The sequence below is a fragment of the Sebastes umbrosus genome, chromosome 6 (assembly GCF_015220745.1).
Source record: "Sebastes umbrosus isolate fSebUmb1 chromosome 6, fSebUmb1.pri, whole genome shotgun sequence".
In the NCBI taxonomy this organism is placed as follows: domain Eukaryota; kingdom Metazoa; phylum Chordata; class Actinopteri; order Perciformes; family Sebastidae; genus Sebastes; species Sebastes umbrosus.
In genome coordinates this window covers 8,632,951-8,657,298 of record NC_051274.1, presented here as the reverse complement: position 1 = coordinate 8,657,298, position 24,348 = coordinate 8,632,951, and the positions used below count along the sequence as shown (strand labels likewise).

The 24,348-nt window shown below is 41.8% G+C and overlaps 2 protein-coding genes across 4 annotated transcripts in view; one reads left to right on the top strand and one right to left on the bottom strand.

Annotated features, from left to right (window-relative positions):
• Positions 1–13,482, top strand: part of prkcz (protein kinase C, zeta) — a 127,236-nt gene extending 113,754 nt beyond the window's left edge. For all 3 annotated transcript variants that reach the window (XM_037773726.1, XM_037773728.1, XM_037773727.1), the window contains one exon: positions 9,157–13,482. In XM_037773726.1, the coding sequence (XP_037629654.1) occupies positions 9,157–9,244 (88 nt within the window). In that variant the 3' untranslated portion in view covers positions 9,245–13,482. The remainder of the gene's footprint in view (positions 1–9,156) is intronic.
• Positions 13,483–14,452: 970 nt separating this feature from the next.
• On the bottom strand, positions 14,453–23,610 carry si:ch73-70k4.1. Its single transcript, XM_037773749.1, has 4 exons — positions 23,393–23,610; positions 20,939–21,086; positions 17,712–18,271; positions 14,453–14,967 (listed from the first exon to the last, which is right to left on the bottom strand). Exons 1-4 carry the CDS (start codon positions 23,518–23,520, stop codon positions 14,895–14,897), a joined length of 909 nt encoding a protein of 302 aa, XP_037629677.1. The 5' UTR covers positions 23,521–23,610; the 3' UTR covers positions 14,453–14,894.
• Positions 23,611–24,348: the final 738 nt, after the last annotated feature.

Below are 24,348 nucleotides of genomic sequence, written 5' to 3'. Positions count from 1 at the left end.
CATCATATTTAGTCATCTTCATCCTGTTTTCGACTGTTTTAAGTGGTAGTGGGCAGGGTACACCCTGGACAGGTATCCAGACACAGGGCTGACACATAGAGACAGACAACCATTCACTCTCACATTCACACCTACGGGCAGTCAACAATTAATCTAACCTGCATGTCTTTGGTCTGTGGGAGGAAGCCGGAGAACCCGGAGAAAACCCACGCTAACACATGCAAACTCCACACAGAAGGGTTTTGAACCTGCAACCCTCTTGCTGTAGAGCAAGTTGGGGTTAAGTGTGGACTTTGAAGTGACAGTATATTTATATAGATATACAGTATATATATATTGATTTCTTAGCAAAAATGCATTTCAATTTCGGTTATGACGTCTTCATAATAAGTATTTTCTTTCTTTCTTCAGTACTGCAATGCAAATTACATTTTCTCTTTTGCTTTTGAATTGTGTCACAATCAATTATTAAAATATAGCATCATATTACAACCAAGTTGTTGGTCAGTGGCGACCAGGACCAAGCTGTTATTGTACTTGGCAGGTGTGAATGTGTCCAGCTGTAAAGATGTACAGCTGAAAGAGTGATCAGTTAGAGCCTGCCATGGTCAAAAAGAGGTTGAAAAAGATTTGACATGTATTTCAGTGGGTGGATGTTGTGCCATCTTTCCAGAAGACTCCTGCATCGAATAAAGAAAAACATCCCCCCCTGCGAGTTCCCAACATTGACGTCTTTATCCATCAGGGACATTGTTTTGATTAATGCGAACATGTAGCCTTCAGGATCTGACAGGAGAGCTTGTTTAAGATTTAACTTTGGAGAGAGAAAAGGCTGAAGAGATCTGGCACAACAACAGACAGGGTTGCAGGCTCCGCTGCTGCAGACGAAAACACAAGCGTGGCCTGTTTTCCTTCTGTGCCGTCACAAAATGGATTCCATAAGGCTTTGGCAGGCCCTGCCGATAGATATTACCAGGCTTATGTTAGACAACATTTTCATTTAAATCCACGCTGCATTGATTATCCAACATTTATATTTTTCCTGCAAAGCTTTTATTGGACTGATTTTTAGCAAAGCAGTTTCTCAACAACCACACTGATCGAAAGCAGAAGCTGAACTGAATATTAAATACACCATGCACCTCTGCCAAAATGGGATCCTTATTAGCGTTTTCATCGATGACAATAGGACATGTACAAAGAACTTTTTTAAAAAAGGATTGTAATCATACATTACAATGTATGTCCTATACATGAGAAAATATGGAATAGGAATGTACTAATATGCCGAAGCATTTTCTGTACTGAAGGGCTCAGATGCTACCGCCAGTTCAGAGGTTCCAGGGTTATTATAGGAAACTGAAACTAAAATAAAAACAACATCCTTTCAGAATAACTAAAAAAAAATGATGAAAAATAAAATAAAAATGAACAATTATATTTCAATTTTAGTTTTTTTTTTTATTTAATACATCTCTACCAAAAAAAGTAGACAGCATGAATTTCCGCCAACTGTCAATTGCTTCACTAAAGTAGCGCGAAGATTAAACATTAAAAATGATGGCTATTCCTACACAGTTCTCCATGTATTTTGTATGTATATGTAGCTAGATAATTCTGAGACATTATAGCTGGCCCTAACAACAACAAACTAAAACTAAATACATAAAAAAAAAAAAATTAACTTTTCGGAAAAACTTAAACTAAACCAAAACTAGCAAACACACTGAAAACTAAACTAAAATGAAATTGAAATGTCAAAACTAAAATAAAATAAAAAAATAACTGAAAATTCAACACTATTATAACCTTGCTCCAGACTGAGGTTTTCTACACATGATCCTTGGTATGAGCCGTCCTCTCTGCAAGGCGAGACGCAGAGCACATTTCAGAGGCAAAGTGATCAAGCAAAAATGATCTACAAAAAACAAAGACAAACTCTACACTCAAAGACCACAAAATACACACAAAAACATACATTTACTTCACCTCTTGGACGTTCGATCCCGGACAAGCCCCCATTTGTTAAACCCCACCCTTGAGCAGCCCTATTGGGGCGAACAACACTCCAACACTGACACAAATCAATCACCGAAGACACCTTTAAATATCTCAAATCCATTGGGTTTATTAACAAAGAAATACGAACATACCATACAAAAATCATAGGCTGAGAGACAGCAAAACCAGCAGTCCCCACACCAGCAGCCTCTCCCTTCTGCTGCTGGCACAGGAGCTTTTAAGCACTTCCTTCCCAACCTCGTTGAGCAGTGCAGCACATCTGGACAGAGCTACTGGAGAGGGACAAGGGACAACAGCACAGAAAACACACACAGCCGTAACATGGAGCATACAGTATAGCTTTATGTCACCAACATGCAACATGTAGCAGGAAAGTACAGAGAAAAGCCAACACCAACAGTCCAGCAAAGACTGCTTATGGATTATGTATTTCAGTTAAACACACAAGAGGGCAGTCACGGTCATCCTTCTTCGGAGAATATAATAGCTTTGAATCTGATAAATAGGGTTTGGGTGCATGAAACACTGTCCATTCTTTTCATCAGTGAAAGATCATGGAGAAAAACACCTGAGCTATTGTATACAGTTCACTGTCCACTATTCAGTTTGTTAGGTTGAATAAAATCCAAGGCAATCATGGTGTGACTGTGAAGGCTTTTTTACCTCTGCCAAGGCTGAAGGCCTAGGAAGGAGGTTATGTTTTCACCATCGTTGGTTTGTTGGTTTGTTTGTTGGTTGTCCGTTTGGAGAATAACTCCAAAAGTCCGCGATTGATTTGAATGAAATTTTTTTGTAGGGGTGGGATGTGGCACAATGAACAATCCATTAGATGTTGGTGGCGATCCGGATCATGATCCGGCTTCGGGATTTTTTTTTTAATATCTCCGCTCAGCCTGTGCATTAACACCATAGGATTTAAGACATGTGCACCTGTAGATTCAGCGTTTTTTCACATTAAACCCTGTGAAATTACAGTTGAGTTCGACCAAAGCACGCTTGGTGATTGTTGGAAAGAGTAATGAAGACGGTTTAGGTGAGTTTTACTTTGTTTCTGTCCAGTTTGAATGAAGTGTTTTACGATGCTCCGCTACGTACAGCTGATCTCAACATAAACAAAAATACACGTGGATGATGGCGCAAACTGAATGTAGAGGGGGTGGGGGGTGGCATCGTACTTGGGCAGCTTGGCGGAGGTCAGCGCTCTCTGAGTGCCATTCTAGTTTTTCTATATTTTAGGACTAATAGCAGTATTCAAACACTACCTGCCTGAAGAGCTGTGTCTTTTGACTCTTTGTAGTCTCGACACAGTGAATCATGCCGCTGGGGATGAGGCAGAAATTTCAGATCAGACAGTCTTTCCTTGGAGGTACATCAGTGTTGCACTTGATTGTACACAAAAAAAGAGTTTGAAGAATGAAAACAGAGACTTTAAGAGAGAAGTCCAAACTCTGCCTTACTTTCGCACACTTTGTCAGTCACTGCATAAAGTGGGCGTGAATGTTGACTTGAATGTTTTGTGAAGTTACTAAAACTGTTGGATGCAGCCCCCACCCCTTTTTTTACATTAAAAAGGGGGTTTCAGACACTAGTGGGCACTTACGCCGCATTTCCACTGCATGGTACGTCACGGCTCTACTCACCTCGATTGCTTATTATTGGTTTTCCATTAGCAAAAGTTGTGGATAGTACCTGGTATCTGGTCCTTTTTTGGTACCACCTCGGTCGAGGTTCCAAGCGAGCCGAGCCGTTAGTAGAAGGTGTAGCTATAACACTGCAGAACACTGATTGGTCTGCCGTCAATAGCTACCGCAATTCTTTTATTTATTCGACCTAAATAAAATAAAAATGGCAGCCTGCAAAACTATGTCGTACACTACGTACACTACGCTGTACAGTTGACAAAGTGCAGACGTCCCTCTGTTTGGTTGCCAATGAAAGAATTCAGCGAATGTGGCATTGAAGATGATGTCACATGTGATCAGCTGAGAGTCCTGCCTACACGGAAGGGGTACTATCTGCAGTGGAAAACAAATAAAGAAAAAAGGACCTGGTACCAAAAGTGAGCCGAACCATGCAGTGGTATAATGAAGCCTTAAGATCCAGGCAGCACATAGTTAGTTAGTTAGTTACTTAGTGCAAGGTTTAATGTCTTTGCTCTCTCCATAGAGAACAATAGATCACAAGAGCCTTATTGTTCCATGTATTCACGTCTGGTTCAGCGAGGTTGTACTTGGAGACTGTCAAAGACACCATCGTGGCTTTTTCCTGCTTGTGCAACTTGGGACTTTTGAACATGTATAGCAATGACTACATCATTGCGAAATAGCAGGGCACGGAGCAACAAGCACTCCCAGTGTTAATTGGAGCCTTATTAAATGCCCATCATGCTCTGTACTCATGACAGATGTCTTTGGGTAGCTACCATGGCTCTCCCTCAGTTTGAAGGTGCTGTACACCTCTGCTGTTCACTAGACACTGAACTTCAAACCAACCCCGGAGTGGGTGAGCCTCGTAGCTCATTAAGGGCCTGCAACGAGACGGCTCTGATGCTCATCCCAGCTCATTTGTGACAGCGTTTGACGACGGGGGAGTCCGTGACAGACTTTTAGGGAGGCAATTGTGGAAGAGGTTGGGGTGGTGGTACGGCGAGGGGAGGAGGGAGAGATGAGTGGGAGAAACGGGGTGGAGAGCACACTGCCAGTTCAGTGGTGGAGATATCAACCTGGCATCAAACACCACGGCACATCAAAAGAAGACGCATGCCTCCTCCCTGCATCTCGCACTTTATCTCCACACCCCCTTTCTCTTCCCTCTGTTACCAAGGAGAGGAGCTGATGTCGCCCACTCCTGCTCTGGGAGGGGGTGATGCGAAAAAGCTCTCCAGTCTCCCCTCTCTCCCACTCGTGATGGGCTTGGCATGAGAAGAAAGAGAAGTGAGAGCCGTGTAGGGAGAGAGAAGGGTAAACCCTCTATGTTAGAGATTTACATTGCGACATTAAAAGCCAGATTTGCTGGGGGCCGTTGCCAGCATGGCGAGGGGAGGGGAGAGAGGCTTTAGTTTCTCTATGCCAGCTCCCTGTCTTAGAAAATGGCAGCCTCAGCCAGTGCCCAGAGAAGCGTACTGTCTTCTTCTGTAGCCTTGGTCCTTGGTGGCGGTTTTCAGGGACTTGAATGTGATGTCTAGAACCACAATACTGCTTTAGTCTGTCTAGTGGACCTGTTGCTTATCCTAGCACTGTAGGTGTGGTATTTTGTGCAACTAATTCATTCATTCCTTCATGATTTTATACCCAAATGAGCTTTATTCAACAGAAAATGTTCCCATATACTCAGAACATTCCCCCTAGGTGCTCTCAGTGTCATATATTATCTCTCCCAATTCATTGTCTATGGAGCAGGTCCACACTTTATACCCTATGACATCACTAATTTGAGTTTTAGCACTCTAGTTTTGGGATTTGGGAGAGAGATGTTCATGTTTACTAATATTTTTTGGACCGTCTTAGACCATAAGAAATAACACGCATTTTTGAAAATGTCCGTAGTTCCCCTTTAAGATATGTATTCTTTCTTCTGCTAACTTCTTTCTTTTCCAATAATTACATCAAGCATATTTAGCAGAAGTTGCAATGTAGACCCTTGTTGTCAATGTACAGACTCTGATAGTCTATTGGATCTTGATTTCATTTCTATTATATTTATTATCCATAATTTTGGAATGTTCAAATCCCCATGTACCTTGTCACTGCTAGACTCACAAGTCAGTCTCGAAAAGCTTCGCTCAATAGAGACTGAAGACAATTTCCCTGATTTCGTTGCTAAAACTGGGTGCAAACATTTATAGAGTTAAAAAAAACAAAGAAACCCTGCATAGCAGATCTAATCTAAAGTCTTCAGGGCGGCCCTCATATATCGGGGCGGTGACATGCAGAAGTAAACACTAGCTGTAGCAGAAACACATGCACAGAACTGTTGTTGCTACAGCTGCTCTGCTAACGTGCTAGCAGACGCTTCACTCGCTGTCGCTGCTGTTCAGAGTTTAAAAATAAAAAATAATCTTGGAGCTCTTTTCCCGCCAGTAGACGGCTCCAGAATGTGACCCCCATGCATCCCCACGCATGTAGATAAACAGTTGTGATTGGCTTGTCCGAATCCAGGACATGTAAAGGGTTAAACTGCTGTAAAACCCCTGCACCAATGGCTCCACACCTCTTTTTCTTACCTATCAAGAAAGTGTGTGTAGCAGAGTCATCCCTGACGGGTCTCTGACCGTGGCCCTGTTTGCTGGTCTAGTGTAGCAGTATGTAACTGATTTACAGGCGATGGTGTTGGGATGTTGTGATGTATAATGGGTGTAAAGATCCAACGCAAAGCACATTTCGCCTTGCTTTGTTGTTACAAACTTGACTGCCGAAGTATTTGTTTGTTGTATAGTTTTTATTCAGCATAAAAAGCCAATTCACCATATGTCTGTGTACATTAAATAATTGGTGTCATAATTTTGTTTTACCCTACTTGAGATATTTTCACTTCATCTCATTTCACACCTCTCAAAAGCCAATTTGCACCTATTTTATTTCCACTCACGTCTTTTTCATCAACTTAAAATTTGCATCACATCAGTCTGAATACAACACGAGAACTAATCAAAGCTCTCAGCAGCTGTATGAACGCTGCAGTGAGTGGTGATTTTCAGACCAAGTGGATAAAGCTTCCAGTACCACACAATAGTCATCAGTCACACTTGAAGTACTAACAGGTACCATTAATGTTTTTAGATGGTTCAATTATTTCTTGGAGAGCTCTTCAAGTCTTGTAGAGTTGATTTCTTGGTTTAATATTGGTACAAAATGTTAGTATTTGTTTTTAAAAAACTGTTAAAATGCTGCCTAGATTATCCTAATGCTCCTTTGCGTTCCTCTTGTTCTGTCTCTCCCACTTCACTCCCTCCTTTCCTCTATCCCTCCCTCGTTCTCTCCTCTTCACTCTGCATCTGGTAATGCTTTCAATTCATCCGAGCCTGGAAAAAAAAAAGGCAACATTTACGTTGGTTGAACACACTGTTTGTTTTGGTCAACTCCCAAACCCTCTCCTCTCTCTTTTGTGTGTGTCCCTCTTTGTGTTTTTTTTTTTTTCTGCCTCTCTCAGAAACTCCAAAATAGAAAAACCCCATTTTTTAAATCTAATTTTTTTTTTTTTATTGCTGGTTGACCTACTCCTACAGTGAGAGCACTTCACGTGAGATCAGATGGAAGAAAACTACTCGCTTCATCAGTATTCTAGTCAGCAAACTGTAGCGTTTTCTTTCACTTGTCCTTGTGCTCTATGTGGGTGGGATCTGAAACCTGTTCGACACTGGCAGTGGCCCCTAAAGTGAGACCCCCCAACCACCTGGTACACCGGGGGGAACGGCCAGTGAACACACCTATTGTTTTAACTTCAAAGCCTTCTGCGCAGTGTCTGAAGGGAAAAAAGGCCTTTCACAGCGAGAGGCCTCCTTTTTGGGCTTCAGTTTCTCGTCTCACCATCACCACACACACACACACACACACACACACACACACACAGATAAGTAAACAGCCTGTTGCTGCAGGAGAAGCAGCCAGCAGTGTTGCTAAGGGAGTACATTTATTTTTACCCAGCCACTCTGAGCCCACTAGTTATGGGGTTCCGCTCCATTTACCTGTGATTATGCCTTTGTTAATGGAGGCGGCATACTCAGGAAACAAAGAAGGACTTCGAGTTCTTCCACTCTTTAGTCTCTAACGGTGTTCTTTCTGTCTCACTTGACATCATGAAGGCTATACTCAGGGATGCTTTTAAATAGGGTTTTAAGGATTTATTCTTTCTGAGAAAAACTAACTAAGAAACATTAACCAGGGGTGCAAACACATCATGGGTTTTGATGAGTTTGAATGAAGTGCGTTTTTACAATGACAAGTCAAACATCTCATCTCACCTGAAGGGCAACTGACTGAAAAAAAAGCTTAATGTCAAGCCCTGGTCATAGTGAGGAGGTATGATTATTGGCATCACCCAAAGGTGCCCACATGAGGCAGCAGTTATGGGGATGCACCGATTCAATTAACCAGCGATATCAATGCTGACCTTATTTAGGCCCTGTCACACCAGAAAGAGGTGTAGAATAATTAATGCATGTGTCTTTGTGAAATACGTGGTTCTAGAAGTTTGGTAACAAAGGCGCTGTTCAGACCTGGTACTAACATGCGTCCTCAGTGATCGGATCACAAGTGGACAGTTCTAAGTACGTCTGTTCAGACCTGGTATTAGAATGCGTCTCCACATGCGTCTTGAGTGACCACTTGTGATCCGATCTCACTTCCCCGCTCTACATGCAAATAAACACACAGTAAACACACAGCTAATACAGCAGACGTTGTGACGTAATATCACATGAATATCAGTAGTAATATTCTGTTACATTTTATTAACATCGAAATATAAGGTTATTGGACCTCCGCGCCACTAGCACTGCTGCCTTTGCCAGACAACAGTGGAGTACAGAGCTTCAGAGAGCTGGGGAGGAGAGAGAGCGAGCAGGCGGTTGGGCGGGCGGTCGTGTGTCAGCTCTGCGCAAAACAGCGGAACAAAAACACTGACACATCTCCGACAGTATGATAATAATGCACTTCCTGTTCCCAGTCTGATAGACTGTAGATATGTAGCCTATAGATAAGATATCTTTTAATAAAATACAGTTGAACGACAGAATGCAGTAGAGCACAGAAGACGTTCCCATGCTGCGAGGCAGACGAGCGCTCGCCTGTTTGTTCACCTGAGGAGCGCAGTGATCCCGCGGATCCCAGCGGGACGTCAGTTGAGTAGGCGATCTTTAATGTGGCCCAGGACATATTCGTGTACACACTGCTTAAAGAATGTGTCCATATGTGGCCAAGACCACCTCTGAATGTGGTCTGAAAGAGGATCTCAGTGCGTCCTCAATGCGTCTAGAGTCTGTACTTAGAGCTGTCCACTTGTGATCCGATCACTGAGGACAGTTAATACCAGGTCTGAACAGGGCATGTGTGCACTGTTGCTGTGGATGATATTGCGCTCTGGGTTTGTGATAAAGCAACACCTCTAATTCTTCTTTCTGTCTCTCTCTCTCCTCAGGGACGTCATCAAGAGAATAGACCAGTCAGAGTTTGAGGGATTTGAATACATCAACCCCCTGCTGCTATCCACAGAAGAGTCTGTATGAAGGGGAGACCAGCTTCCTCCTTCGCCCACCTACTGTCTGTCCAAGCTGCCGTCTCAGCCAAAAACCACTCGCAAGCCAACTCTGAAAAAGCGAGGAGGAGGAGGAGGAGGAGGAGGAAGAGTAAAGGACAACAGGGGAGGACGAACTCACCCTCTGGACCTTGTCAACAAGGCAATGCAAACTGGAGAACGGGAAAGTTTCCTTCCTGGACCATTCCGATTGCTTTGTTGGAATACCAAACTCTTCTCTTCTTTGGTATCTTCGAGGAAAACAAAAGACACTGGACTTCAAGAACATTCCCTGACGTTATGTTGTCTTCCCCCTTTTTCTTTTCTTTTTCTCCCCTCGGCTTCATTCCTTCCTTTCTCCTCTCTGAATGTCCATCCTCACGTCAAAGCACCGGCCGGCTTTGTGATTTCAACAGAGAGCAGTTTCATTCTGTGCCTGCCACCATGAACACATTTCAGCCCGTCTCACATCCCTGGATAAATATGACAGTTCTGCTGAGGAACTTGAAAATTTTACGAGCACTTTTCTTTTCTTTTTTTTGGGTTAAATTTTTATTTTCTATCTTTGACGAGAATGTACAATGACAAAGGAAAAAAAATAAGTTATTATTGTGTATTATAATGTAGGTAGTGAATCCAGAATTGACGATGCCTTTTTATTGATGCAAGTGGCACATTTTTTCATCGTAACCACAAACATTTCTTTATGTTGTCTTTTAGGATTTTCACAAACAACGGGGTGGCGGGAGGCGGGGGGGTACTGGGCGACAACTTTTTATTTAAGAAGTGCCTCAAAGATCATATTAATTAACCATGGCTCCGATTGCACTTATCTCTTATTGAAACATGACTTCGCCCATCCTGGCTTCAGTCGGTTAAAGACCAGCTGACAGCGTGGCTATAGGGTTGGTCCAGACCATTCAGATCTTTAGTGGAAGCATAATGTTTTGGAGCACAGTAGCCTGCCTCAGTCCTAACACGACTGAATCTTTTTTTAAATTATTTTTAATGAATCAATTCAAATAATCAGTGTAGAAAAGACGACATGTCTATAGATTCACAAAAGTAGCATCCGAGGCATCATCAGATACGAGTACAACCGGTGCCAGTATAAGAGACAATGCTCAAGCTCGATGTTTCGATGTTTTCCCAAAAGCCAAATGATCATGTAGAAGATGTCACAGATGGGTGTCGTCGCAGCAGGCAGCATCCATACAGTCCCTTTTATTTGCAATGACACCCCAGTTATAGAAGGTGTGTATACAGGGCACGGTATATACTCGCTGCCAATCGCAGTCTGGCAGCTTTTAGAAACACGTTATATCAGGACGTCAGCTGAAAAACAAAAGCGCTGCATCGGCTTCAGCCTCCACAGTGTGTGCAGGCTTGCTGGCCGAGCTCAGATTCTCCTACACCAGCTGCCACTGCGTGACCATCTGCAGCCGGTCGAAAATATCATGTGACCGGTTGGTTTGTGCGGTCTTGTGGAAATGTGTCTTCATTTCCATTTCGGGCTCATTGTGTGTTTCCGTCTCCGCGCTAAGGCTGGCTTTACACGGTGCAACTACAGCTCAGTGCAACTTCAATTGTTACCTTGTTCCTTTGGTTATATAAGTCCAATCAAATGACCAATATATAAATGTAATTAATTTAATAGTTTTATTTCTAAAGGGAATAAAAGAAGGACTTTAGAGATCCATTAGAAATGCTCCAGGCCGGCAAAAGGACAGACAACACTTAGTTAGCAGTGGTGTTAAATATAATAGCATCAAGAAACCGAAAGATATCAAAGATAAAATGTGTTATTTTGTCTTAAAAAGCACAGGACATGTAAATTACAGAGCCGATATGCCGTTTCATTTCAGGAATCCTTCCAAAGTTTCCAAAGTAGTACAAAGCTTCTCTTCTTATTTTAACGCTGGTACTTCAAACATTTGTTTGTTGGTAATTTCTTCACTTCAAATTGAAGTAGTCCTCAAACAATAGATTTGAGTTGACCAACAGACAATAGTTGTAAAAATTGTGACGGGCATTTGTCCAAATTTTTTAGACGTTTTAAAGACTTAATACTTGATTTAATAACTCAATAACAACCCTAGTTCTGTCACCTCTCAGACAGGTTTCACACTGTATGTGATGCAAATGTAAATGTGGCCCATGCGACTAAATTCAACTTAAAATGTGTTAAATGGAGAGTTTTCACAATAGTTACGGGTTATCACACTGGAGATTAAAAACAATTCCAACTAAGAGTTAAGCTGTTGACCCACGTCTGCCTCTCTCCGGACTGAGCCTGGATTTAAAAACACCACATGTACTGAACTAGCCAGGCAAATGGCTAGTGGCTAATGGTCCACTCCCTGCCATAGTATTATTTTTCAACCTGGACACTATTTTTCCCATGTTTTTGTGTCTAAGTGACTAATGGGGGACAACACTTTCTGAAATTGGTGAACAGAACAGATTGGATCAAGCAAAAGGTAAAGAAAAATTCCATAATGTTGTCAGTCAGACACTTATAATAATAACAATCTGAGCCTGTCAGCGGCAAAATCAAGCACTTAGTATAGTGGGCGTACATTGTCTGTTGCCCAGAAGAATTACATTGCAGCCCGTTTAGCGGCTGCCGTCTGCAGCGCTCTCTCCCTCAATACTGGACCAATTTCAGAAATTGTTGTCTCCATTAGTCACTTAGACACAAAAACATGAGAAAATGGGTTCTGTATTTGGCAGGAAAATACAGATGTTACCCTTTAATTTCATACATGTGTATGGTGAACAGTCCAAAATGTATGACTGTTCACGCCAAGATACATGTGAACACATCTGTGTATACAGACAGCCAACATAGTGTAAACAGAACCACCATGTGCATCTGTGTCCGTCTTTGGACTCTGTCTGCCTCCTCAGTATCAAGTATAAGACCGGTTAACAAAGCTCAGCACTTCTTGAGTACCGACGGAAATGTATCCATGAAAACTGTCAAATATCAAAAGTTGGCATGAGATGCTTGATCAGATTCTTAGTGTTGTTTTTTTTAATTATTTGGTCACATATGTCTTGATCTAAATCAGGAAACTTTTCCAACTTCAGATTGTATTTTATTTAGATATAATTCTTTTATTGTTATTTAACACTGAACCATTCAGCACTTTTGTTAAATGAAAAGTAGAGTTCAAACATTGTTTTTTACTCCCCAAACTAAAGTATCGACAACAAGTTCTGTTTTGGTATTGGTACTGAATCTTGGTTATGGTGTTGTTATCGTGCTCTGGGTGAGTTTGTAACCTGCAGCTGACAGCGCAACAGTTGCCCAGTGTAAAGCCAACCCAACACACGGTGGTCAGCTCATTCCTGTTAGAATCCATCAAATCCTAATGTTCATTTCCCCCAGCTGCTGGTGCACAGTTTGCACAAGCCATGAGTTGATATGTATACAGTGAAGTTTTAGGCCGTTTCAACTTCATATATTGCCACCTTCGTACACAGCGAGCAGCATACGTGTAACCACATTTAGGAACCATGTGCTGTTAAAAAGGCTGGGATCAAAATCTGTGAATATCAACATGCATGGATTAGAGTCCCCGACAGAAAGAACTCGTCGTTTAACGTCTGTGCGCTTCAGAGGAGAAGGAGAGCTCTCTATTGGCTGAGACTAAGCTGATGAAATCTGACCCATGCTAATTTGATAAGCACATAATAGGATTAATTAGCTGATCCTGAGTCAAATGGTCTCAATTAGCCGCAGGGCTTTTTACAGGCAGGGAAGAAACAGATAGAGAGAGAGAGGAGAGATAATGAAACAGTTCCACAGTCACCGATTAGTCCACCACAATGAACACACACACACACACACACACTTCAAGAAGCTAGAAATCACTTCAACATTCGAGGAAGCTTCAACCTCCCTCCTCAACCCCCCCAAACTCCATCTCGTTTGCTGCATTTTTATTAATGCCATGTTTTGTTGATATATTTGCACATTAGTGGCGTTGTTTTTTTGTTTTGTTTTCTGGAGGGACCAATGGATGAACTGGGAGTCCTTGAAGCCACTTTACAGAACAGCGAAGGCCACTCGAACATCTCAAAAAGAAAGAGAATCTTTATCTGAAAATAACTCGGTCAATGATTTTTGTTCTAAAATAATGCTGGTTGGATATGCTTAATTTTGCTTCACCGCATCTTTGTAAATATGTGTAATTATTAAAAATGATACTGGTTTTCCGTGAACTGAGTCTCTCCTTTTTGCAGACGACGGCAGAAAAATCTTTGCACATGCTACAGTTGTATGTTTGTGTGTGTGTGTGTGTGTGTGTCGCCTGGGAATTGGCCTCACACAGCAGCACATCCTCTGATCACCTCTTACTGTGTTCATACTGGGAGACTAGGAAAATGCAATTAACCAATATTCATCATCTGACACTGTTTTCTATGTTTATTTGATACTTAAAAAAAATAAACTGTTTACTAGAAATTAATATTAAAACTTTCAGATGATGCAATTTTTGAAAAACTGCATAATGAATTGCTGTAAATTTACAACAGCATCTTACAGTATTTCATAATCATTGTAAGATACCGCTAAATATTCATCATTCGCATGCAAATTAACAGTTAATGCCGTCAGTTAACCACAGCAGTAGATAACTGTATCAGTATAATACGGTCTTTTCTGTCAAGTGGTGGAAATCCACACTATCATCCCTTTACAAGACTAATGTTTCTGTTATGATGCTAGCACATTTTTATTACCTCTGCCAAGGCCAAGGGCCTTGACAGGTCGCTACCACGGCGTTGTCCGGTCTGGGAGTTGTCCGTGTTTTCGTCTTAGATCTTTAACCCTTTCACAGTGTTTTCTGTTCATCAAAGTTAATTGTAATATTTAGGGCACCAAAAATATGTCTTAGTCAGCGCTCTGTTGTACTTGGACAAAATGCCAAATATGTTCCTCTCTGTGTAAGTCTGATTTAAAAGGTCTATGGCTATAACTCATCTATGAAATAATCTCTTAAAGATAGCCCACACTAAAAAAAATGTTTAAATCTTAACACAACCCCACGATTTGGCCAAAGCAGCACACCACACACTAGCAGATTCCATTCATGAACAACAAGAGTTGAATCTGAAAAACGGACATTTCTTGAAAAATGTATTTTGTAAATATTCTAAATATAATGTACACTTATTGATTTATTTTTTTAGGTGGCTAAAATACATTTTGCTGACACCCCCGTCCACAGCAGTACATTTCTTTGGTTCCGTGCAGTAACTCCCGTCTGCTTCTCCAAACTGGTGGCGTGCCGTCCATCATCTACTACGGCTAAGTACCTCATACAACCCCACTTCCAAACACCCGTACTGTCTCTTTAATAAGATCCTGAACATGACTAGCCCTTTCAGATGGCAATGTTATCCATGTTGGGGAGCTCTGGTAGAGAGCCTAGTAGTTCATTCTCAGCTAACAGGACAGGACAACACAAGATGTTCCAGGACATTTGACTTGTTCTCTTATTTCCGTGTGTTTCCAATGCCTGGAATATTGGTTAACGTTTCTCCAGGTTTTCCAGGACCCATGGGAATATGATCCTGGAATGTGTGTGTGTGTGTGTCTTCTCCTGGACAGCAGCCAGCGTCCTGTCGGTTCACCAGGTCATGTCCACGTTCACCTCGGACAGACACTGGGCCAGGTGGCCGTCACAGTCCATCTGAGTGAACCTGGAGAGACAGGAACAAGAGATCTACTGTTACTGGTCACTGGTACGGACGGTGAACACACTCTTAACACGGCGGTAAAAACAAACTAAATATTTTGGCCTCAGGTTTCAGGGTGCAAAAGATCCAAACTGATCACATCCGGCATGTAAGTTAACCCCTAGTTTACTGATTGTGGGACAGACAACGACACGAGTCTCCGGCCATGCTAGCAGCTCTGTGAGGCTGCAACAGACACAACGGTGCTTTATGCTAAATGCTAACATCGGCATGCTAACATGCTCACAATGACAATGTGATGTTGTATGATGTTATAGCAGTTATCAGGGGTGGAAAGTACCTAAGTACATTTACTCAAGTACTGTACTTAAAGGGACTGTTTGTAACTTTTTAAGCGTATAAATCTACCGGGTCGGGATCCCATGCGCGCTCCAATGCGTTCTTGCTGTCTCGCTCCACCTCTAGACGTGGATGCGCGCTCACTCCACACTGCAGAAGACTTCGTAGCTCTGAGAATATCTAGTGAATGCACAGTGGACGTTTGTGCAGAAATAACTGCTGCAGCTCCTCCAGACCAACAGAGGTTTTCCGTGTCTTGTGAAGTGACGGGGCTCCGCAGTGAGATGCGTTATCGTCTCCGACCGGGTGCCGGTGTCTCCCTGCGGGCGCAGTCGGAAGGCGGAAAAGCAGGAAAAGCCAACACTAGGATCAGCAGTGATTCATGGAGAGACCTTCGTCTGGTCAGCTAACATTACTGCCAAGCAGCTGAAATATAGAGTGATATTGTGGTTTTAGCTGACGTGTGTCGCCTCACTGTTTTGAGTGATGCTCGTTCATGTCCATGTAGAGCGAGCACAAGCGCGAGCCCGACGCTGACTTTCGTTGACTTAACGGCCACAGGTGTCGCTGTTAAGAAGCATTTCTGATTCTTACAAACAGTCCCTTTAAATAGTATACGGAGGTGTACACATACAGTATGAGAGGAATATGAGTGGAAGACGAAAAAGAGAGAGAGAGACAGAGTAAAAGCAGCAGCGGAGGTCAGCCTTCCTCTGTGTCCGTTCACACATAACAGAGGTAATCATTGTTTCTGCAGCGGGAGCACAGCCTGGTCCTGCAGCCCAGCCAACGTACACAGAGCCTGGCTCAAAAGTCACCGGGTCAGACCGGGATCGGACCAGAACCAGGACAGCAGCACAAAGAGAGAACTGTTCACACACACTGACGTCCACGTCACTATACAGAACTGACTTTCTGACCTTCTTGGTAAGCTTTAGACTGTTTCCACGAAGGATACCAATCACGTTTTTTGGGCCTCTATCCCAATCCAAGTCCTTTAGGGACATCAAGTATCTCTGATCCCAAGTCCAATCAGATACTTTCATTTACAAGTGTTGATTAAATATGTAACAGACACATTGAAACGTGATCAGCAGTCAGCTAGAAAGAGGACGTATTAGTCTGTTGGAGTTGTTGAAACTACAGAAACACTCTTTACAGCAGTGTTACAGAGTAGAGCTTCTTCTTCTTCTATAAAAGATGAACAGATACCAGCTGCAGAGAGACTTTAACCAGACAACAGACGAGTTGAATTTTGGCATTTTATCAAGTTACTCACAATTAACTGTATTATAAGAATTTGTGTGTGGTCAACCTCCGGGTCTGAGAAGTGAAGCCAATGCTGAAGTGCCTTAAACCTGCATTCTTTCTTATAGCCAGCAGGGGGCGACTCCTCTGGTTGCAAAAAGAAGTCTGATTGTATAGAAGTCTATGAGAAAATGACCCTACTTCTCACTTGATTTATTACCTCAGTTGACATTTTCCTAATTTTCAAAAAAAAAAGAAAAAAAGATGGCGATGGCCAAAAAGCCAAACTCAAGGCTTCAAAACGGCAGTCCACAATCCAACGGGTGACGTCACGTTGACTACGTCCACTTCTTTTACACAGTCTATGCTGCTGATAAGATCTGCAACGCATTTCATTTGAAGTGATATAGCCTATGTAAGCCAGGGCTTGACAGTAAGTAAGGGTTGCCAGGTTGCCATTGGCAACCAATTCAACCACATTTTAACACATAACAAAAAAAAAGGGACAACAAAACGTGCGCCCCAGTCTCTTCAGCTGTATGTGAGAGGGGATTCAGCCGTTTACGCAGAATCGAGACGGATTTGAGGACATCTCTGGAAGTAGAGATGATGGACAAGCTGATGGTTGGTGTCACTCGAGGGACCGACAATCCAAGACATCAATGCATGAAGGGCCGTTGGATCTGTGGTGGGAATCAGCACAAACGTTTGAAGAACTGTTTCTTTTGAACTTGTCTTTTCTTTCTCTCTTGAACTCACCTCAAACGCAAGATTGAATCAACCGATCCCGTTTCTTGAAACACAGTTCGGCAAAGTGTGTTGTTGAAATTTGAAAGGTGCTCATGTTGGCTTCCTGTGAACACCTGCGACCTGTGATAACCCTTAACACCCTGATCTGCATAGACCTGCAGAGATGTTTTACATGTATCTTTGTATAAAATATCATACATATCTTATGGTTATACTTAAATCACCACGGTCTATGCATTAGGAGAAACAAAATCGAAATTGCTGGGAAAAAAAGACGGTTGAACGATGAGCTGGGACTGAAACCCGACTGCAAGGTCACTCTTCTAAAATGGGAAATTAAGACCGAAAAAGCAGAGATGGGAGAGAAAGAATCCTACGTTAACGTTAGTCGGGTGTGTTGCATCTCTTACCCAACAGGGAACACCAGCAGGCACATGGGGCAGCTCTGCAGACGTGCACCTCCTGCTGCTGCTGCTGCTGCTCCTCCATCTCCTCTGACACTCCTCTGCACCTCCTCTTCGTCTTTATCCTCCACCACCTCCGCTTCATTTTCACCCTCCCTCTGCAGAGAAACTCGTCTTTCAGACACTTTCCCCTGGTTTGTGAGAAACTGTCTGTTGAGCAGTCCGGTCCCTCTTTTCCTCCCCTCGTCCCCGCCAGCACTTGAGGGTCCGGCTGATGATGCCGGCCCCTCCCAGCTGTGGGGGGACGACCGTGGTCTTTTTGTGAGGGCTTGAAGGGATGTTGTATTGCCATCATGAGTTTGCCTGCTGTGAGAGGACAGCTGTCTGTCAGACGGGTCTGGTGCAGGTTCGGTCTGTACCGAGAGCTCCTGCCGAGAGGAGCCGAGCCCGAGAGGATCTGGACACGATGAAGTCCTCGGAGAAGGTGAACAGGGTTCAGGGAAGGGAGTAACCTCTTCACTGAGGTCACACCACCGCTGTTCATCTAACGTTAGTGCAGTGGGTCTCTAAAGTGACATGGGAATAAAAAAACAAAACAGATGCAACACTTCAATGCCAGCAGAATTTGAATTGATACAACATAGGACAGATAATTAAATGTGCAATGGATCTAAAAAAAACAACAACATAAAAATGATAATCATTTAAAGATCATTGTGTTTAGTCAACAAGATCTGGTACAATACCTGAGGGTTTTATAAAGATTAGCACTTTAAATACTAGCTTACATCAGATCCATCACAGTGATGATTTGACAGATTCTTCTGTCAAATCTGCTTCGTGATGCGTGGTCAAGTGGTAATGAAATTTGATAACTGCTCACTGGTGGTGCTTACATGGATGCTGCCACATCCAAAAATTGTCATGAGTGGGCCGGTGGTAAGCACTACTGTACATTCATGAGCTTTGTAGTCACAAAATCAAATAAGAGTAAAAGATAAATGAATAATTAAACAATAACAAGACAATGTTGTGAAAAAACTACAAACTCTATAGGGTTTGTAGTTAATAGGGCTGTAAGAAAATATTGATACACATGAGTATCGCGGTATTATGTTTTGCGATACTGTATCGATGCTCCAAAACCCTACTGATTTTCCTTAACCATCCTATGAAACAAGAAAACCTAAGGAGTCCATTGGTACCAACCATGTCATATGTCCATGTTGCTAAGGAGGCTAAATAACGCTACAAATTTACGCTACATTTTGGCAAGGAGAAACTTGGCATGGTCATTTTCAAAAGGGGTCCCTTGACCTCTGACCTCAAGATATGTGAATGAAAACAGGTTTTATGGGTACCCACAATTCTCCCTTTTACAGGAATGCCCACTTTATGATAATCATAACCAGTATGGTCCTTACCAGTATGTACGATTTAGTGATATCTAGTGGTGAGGTTGCAGATTGCAACCAGCTGAATACCCGTCCATTCACCCCTATGTTTCCAAGCATGTCAGAGAGAACTACGGTGGAGCCAGTGTTTGGTTTGTCCGTTCTGGGCTACTTTAGAAACATGGCGGAGCAACATGACGGACTCCGTGTAGATATGTAGTAGGGCTGTACCGCACAGTCTGAAACTTCGGAGCTTCATTCATAACGTTGACATTCAAATTCTAAATCAACATTTGAATGCTGCGCAGCTTTTCTTTTTTTTTTTTTTTGCATGTCTATTCATTGTGTTTAAAGCCGGTATTTCTGCACAGGTGCAGATAAAGATCACTAATATTATTAGTATTATACTATTTGTAGAATCAGATTCCAGTGATGGCTGCGTAGGGTTGTTTCCGACCTGTGTGATCCAAACATTTCCAATAACTCTAGGAGTGCCGTAAAGACAAATCTTATTGAAAAAATTGGCGGTTAGCTTTTCAAAAACAAAATATTCACTGCGGTCAAAAAACAGTTTGCTTTCCTGATTGCCGCACCTGCACCTGTATTAACAGGGCGGTCTAGCAGCAAACTAACAGCACCATATATTACATTTACCTAACCACAATATGATGTTTTGTTCTCTTTTTTAGGGTGATGACGTCATAAAATATGACGACAGACATTTGAAGCTTCATTCGAAAACCTCAATAGAAGCTTTGAATGTTAAAGGGACTGTTTGTAAGAATCAGAAATGCTTGTTAACAGCGACACCTGTGGCAGTTAAGTCAACGAAAGTCAGCATCGGGCTCGCGCTTGTGCTCGCTCTACATAGACATGAACGAGCATCACTCAAAACAGTGAGGAGACACACGTCAGCTAAAACCACAATATCACTCTATATTTCAGCTGCTTGGCAGTAATGTTAGCTGACCAGACAAAGGTCTCTCCATGGATCACTGCTGATCCTAGTGTTGGCTTTTCCTGCTTCAGCCTCCCGACCGTGGCCGGAGACGATAACGTTTCTTTCTGCGGAGCCCCGTCACTTCACAAGACATGGGAAACCTCTGTTGGTCCGGAGGAGATGCAGCATTTATTTCTGCACAAACGTCCACTCTACATTCACTAGATATTCTCAAAGCTACGAAGTCTTCTGCAGTGTGTAGTGTGAGTGCATATACGTGAGGTGGAGCGAGCTGAGTGAAGGCAGGCAGAGGAGCAGAGGAGCAGAGGAGCAGAGGAGCAGAGGTGACGGCCGTGGAGACCAAAGCTACCCTCTCCCCTGCGTCCTCCAACGGCGGCCAACACTGTTTTACAAGACGGGCTTCACTAGATATAACTTTGCGGTTTTGGTGCTTCGGTGTAGTTTGTGTTGGAGTCTCGTCTGAACAGCGTAGCCACACACAAGCGCACATGGGACACCCACCCGGGTGATTTATATGTGTAAGAAGTTACAAACAGTCCCTTTAAAAAACAATGACATTCGGTACAGCCTTAATATGAAGGGCTCATTTTAAATGAAAGCACAAATCAGTCACTTCTTCAAGAAATTTCACTACGGTGATTTCTCCCTGTGAGACATTAACTGATAATGACAGGAAGTGTAATCCTAATCTACACCTCTCAGACTGAAGCATGATGACACACATCACTACAGTCTACGCAAGCACACAGCAAGAACAGTTTTTGAACATTTGGAACACACGTGTGTTGATGCGTGTCTCTATAATGGGAGTCCTGTCGTGAGTTTCATCATATTCGCGACAGGAAACGTGTAATGAGGTACACTCAGTAGTAATATACCGCTGTAGATGGATGTGGGAGATCAGGAACCAGGTCCCAGTGCTGATTCTCCAGGTACGGCAGAGCAGACTTCAATGTCAACGCCCACAGGCTCTCCGCGGCAGGCAGCTGCTCGCTGTTCCACCACACTGCTGCAGGAACCGCTGACCTGTAAACCAGATATTACACACTGTTTCACAGAACTACCGCTGTTCAGTTTGTCTTTTTTCTTCTCAAATGAAACCCCTGCCTACTCTTTTACAAACCCCTCATCCAGAAATCTGTTGAAGTTTTACAGATTTTTTTTCCATAAAGAGTTTCCAGATGTATAATATAACTATATGTAATCTTCCAATACCCAGTAGGGGGGAGCAGGATATGATGATGGGGTTGTTTTTCCCTTTTTCAAAATTATTTTGTATGCATTTTTAATCTGTCAATGAAATTATTTATGAAACTGCTCTTTGATCTGGTGCACCGTGTCTGCTTGTGTAAATACAAAGTAAGAGAGAGAAAAATGTAGATCTGCACTGCATATATTAAAATAGTAAAGGAAAAAAATGCACTTTCATTTTTAGAAACAAGGTGATTTCTTAATATCAACTGCATGATGGCTACTTTATCTGCATATTCTCCTCTAGTGCAGATCCTGTAGTTCATTTACTGACTGATTTGACTTTATTTGACATCAATCAGCACACTCCCGTTTGTTTCCATTTGGGAGGAAATTCTCCTAAAGGCTGTTTAGGATTTTTTTCCCCCAGCTTGCATTTAGCCTTACACTAACTCGTGTCTTTAACAAGGTAAAATAACTTGGACATTTCATTACTGAAGACATGACAGATGTTGATGATATTTATAGGCAATGCCGCAAGATGTACGCACAAGCAAAACATTCTCTCACTGACGTTTAGCATGTGTTCAGATAGAGTGAAGATGTCTCTGTTCAGAACATATTGTACACCACTGTATATAACCCATTTGTGGTCAAACTATAAAAAAAAAAAGCGAGCTTACAGAGACTTCAAGTCGCATATAATGATGCAATGAGAATATTACTAAAAAGGACCAAGATGTTGCAGAGCAAGTGAAATGTTTGTGTCTGCAGGCATACAGTATGTACAAATTTATATGCCGGCTAAATCACTCTGAGAATGACATAATCTTGGGGTTGTCCAACATCAGATTTAGCACCACACGGTACCAATCACAGCTGTGGAGGCATTGGTATAGTTCAGGGGTCGGCAACCTTTACTATCAAAAGAGCCATTTTAGGTAAAAACAAAAACAAAAGAATCTGTCAGGAGCCGCAAATCATTTGAGCATTGTGATGAAGGTAACACAGTTTATAGTTTAAGTATATAGTATATAGTCTAATGCAGTGAGGGCCAAAGAGCAAATGTACAACAGAGTATTAGGGCCACATTGAGGGAAAAACATCTGAGATTTACAGAAGGTCAGAACTTTACGAGAAAAAAAGTCGTAATATTACGAGAATAAAGTCATAACTTTACGAGAAAAAAAGTCATAAATTTACGAGAAAAAGACAGAAAATTACGAGAATAAAGTCACAACTTTACGAGAAAAAAAGTCATAAATTTACGAGAAAAAGACAGAAAATTATGAGAATAAAGTCACAACTTTACAAGAAAAAAAGAAAATAGCACATAAAATGACTACTTTACAATATTATGACATTATTCTCATATTACAAATTTCTTTTCTCGAAAACTTCTGACTTTATTCTCATAATATTAGGACTTTTTTTCTCCTAAACCTATGACTTTATTCTCGTAACATTATGACTTCATTCTCTAAATCTCATATTTATTTATTTTTTCTCAATGTGGCCCTAATACTCCATCATACCATAGACCTACAACAATGATAAATAAAAATGAAAATGTAAACAAAAAACAGTTAAACATTTATTAAAAAGTTATTAATTAATTTATCTGAGTTTGCAATAAAGTTTGAATTTAATTGTGACTTTATAAGGTGCACATGTGCAATAACAGCTCTGCAATAAATCCTACCTTTTTTAAAAGTTATTATGATCCATTTTTGTTGGCAATGTGTTCATTAAATTCAATAACTTATTGTTTTCTCCATCTGGTTGTGTCCTTTTTGTTTCCTTGTATTTGATTCTGGGATTCATGGAGCAGTGGCAGGATAAATGGTCAAATGTGTCAACACCATTGGTCTTCTGAAAATCTGAAAAGTATCTATTTTCATCTTCTATTGCCATATGTATGCACTCAGCTTTCACTGTCAGGCTGTCATGTGAGGCTGTTATAAAAGTAGAGCTTTCTATCTAAACTGGTTTGTGTTGTTGGATCACGAACAAGCCGAACTTTCCAGTGGCACCCACTTGTTGGTAAAAGCTCTTCAGTTTTGTTCTGTCGGTCTCGTGCTTCAGCTGATAAGCGAGAAGACATTAAAGTGCTCAGATTGTTAATGGAGGTTCGTTCTCACCTCCCGGTCTCTGCTGTGATCTCACTGCAGGACGGTGCTGTGTGGCTCCTCTTCACTGTGACCGGCTGGACGTCTCTGACAGTCGACTTATTTCGTTTAAGTTTAGACTTGGAACATTTTTCAGCCATTTTATTAAGTTACTTTCCACAACATCTTCTAAATTTGGCGCTGCTAGTGAGGAAGGGAAACTTCTTCTTCTTCTTCTTCTTCTTTGGAGTTTTATAGTGGTTGTAAACAACTCTATTGCGCCACCAGCTGGTCTGGAGTCTGGATCAGGACTCTAACTACTCACTAGTTTTACTACTAAATAAAATGAAAATAATAATAATAATAAAATAATAATAATACAAAATATTATATAATTATACATACATATATACACAAATTACGACGGAGTATTAGGGCCACATTGAGGGGGAAAAAATCTGAGATTTCAAGAATAAAGTCATAATAGTGTAACGACTGGGTGACGTGGGGTCAACTGTTAAGTTACAAGTTCTGTTACTGTAGTTAGTCAGGTTTACATGATGTCAGCCAACGTAGCATTGACAGTGATTTGTGGAGATAACCACCTGTGATTGGCAGAGGCTTTAGGAGCGAGGGTTGTTGTTGTTCCTGTTAGATGGTGGGAGTGTGTGGGAGATGAGAAGCGGGAGATGAGAAGTGAGTTGTTAATGCAGATAGCACGCTGTAAAAGAGTAGTTGTGTTGTTTTGGCGTTGGTTACGGCCCACAGTAACCTGTGTTCAAGCTGAGGAATAAAGTACCAGCGAAACCAGTTCCTGCCTCGTAGCTTCATTGACCAGGGTAGCTACAATATTACGAGAATAAAGTCATAAATTTAGGAGAAAAAAGGTCATAAAATTACGATAATAAAGTCATAAATATACAAGAAGAAAGGTAGTTAAATTATGAGAATAAAGTCGTAATTTTACGACTAAAAAGTTGTATCATTAC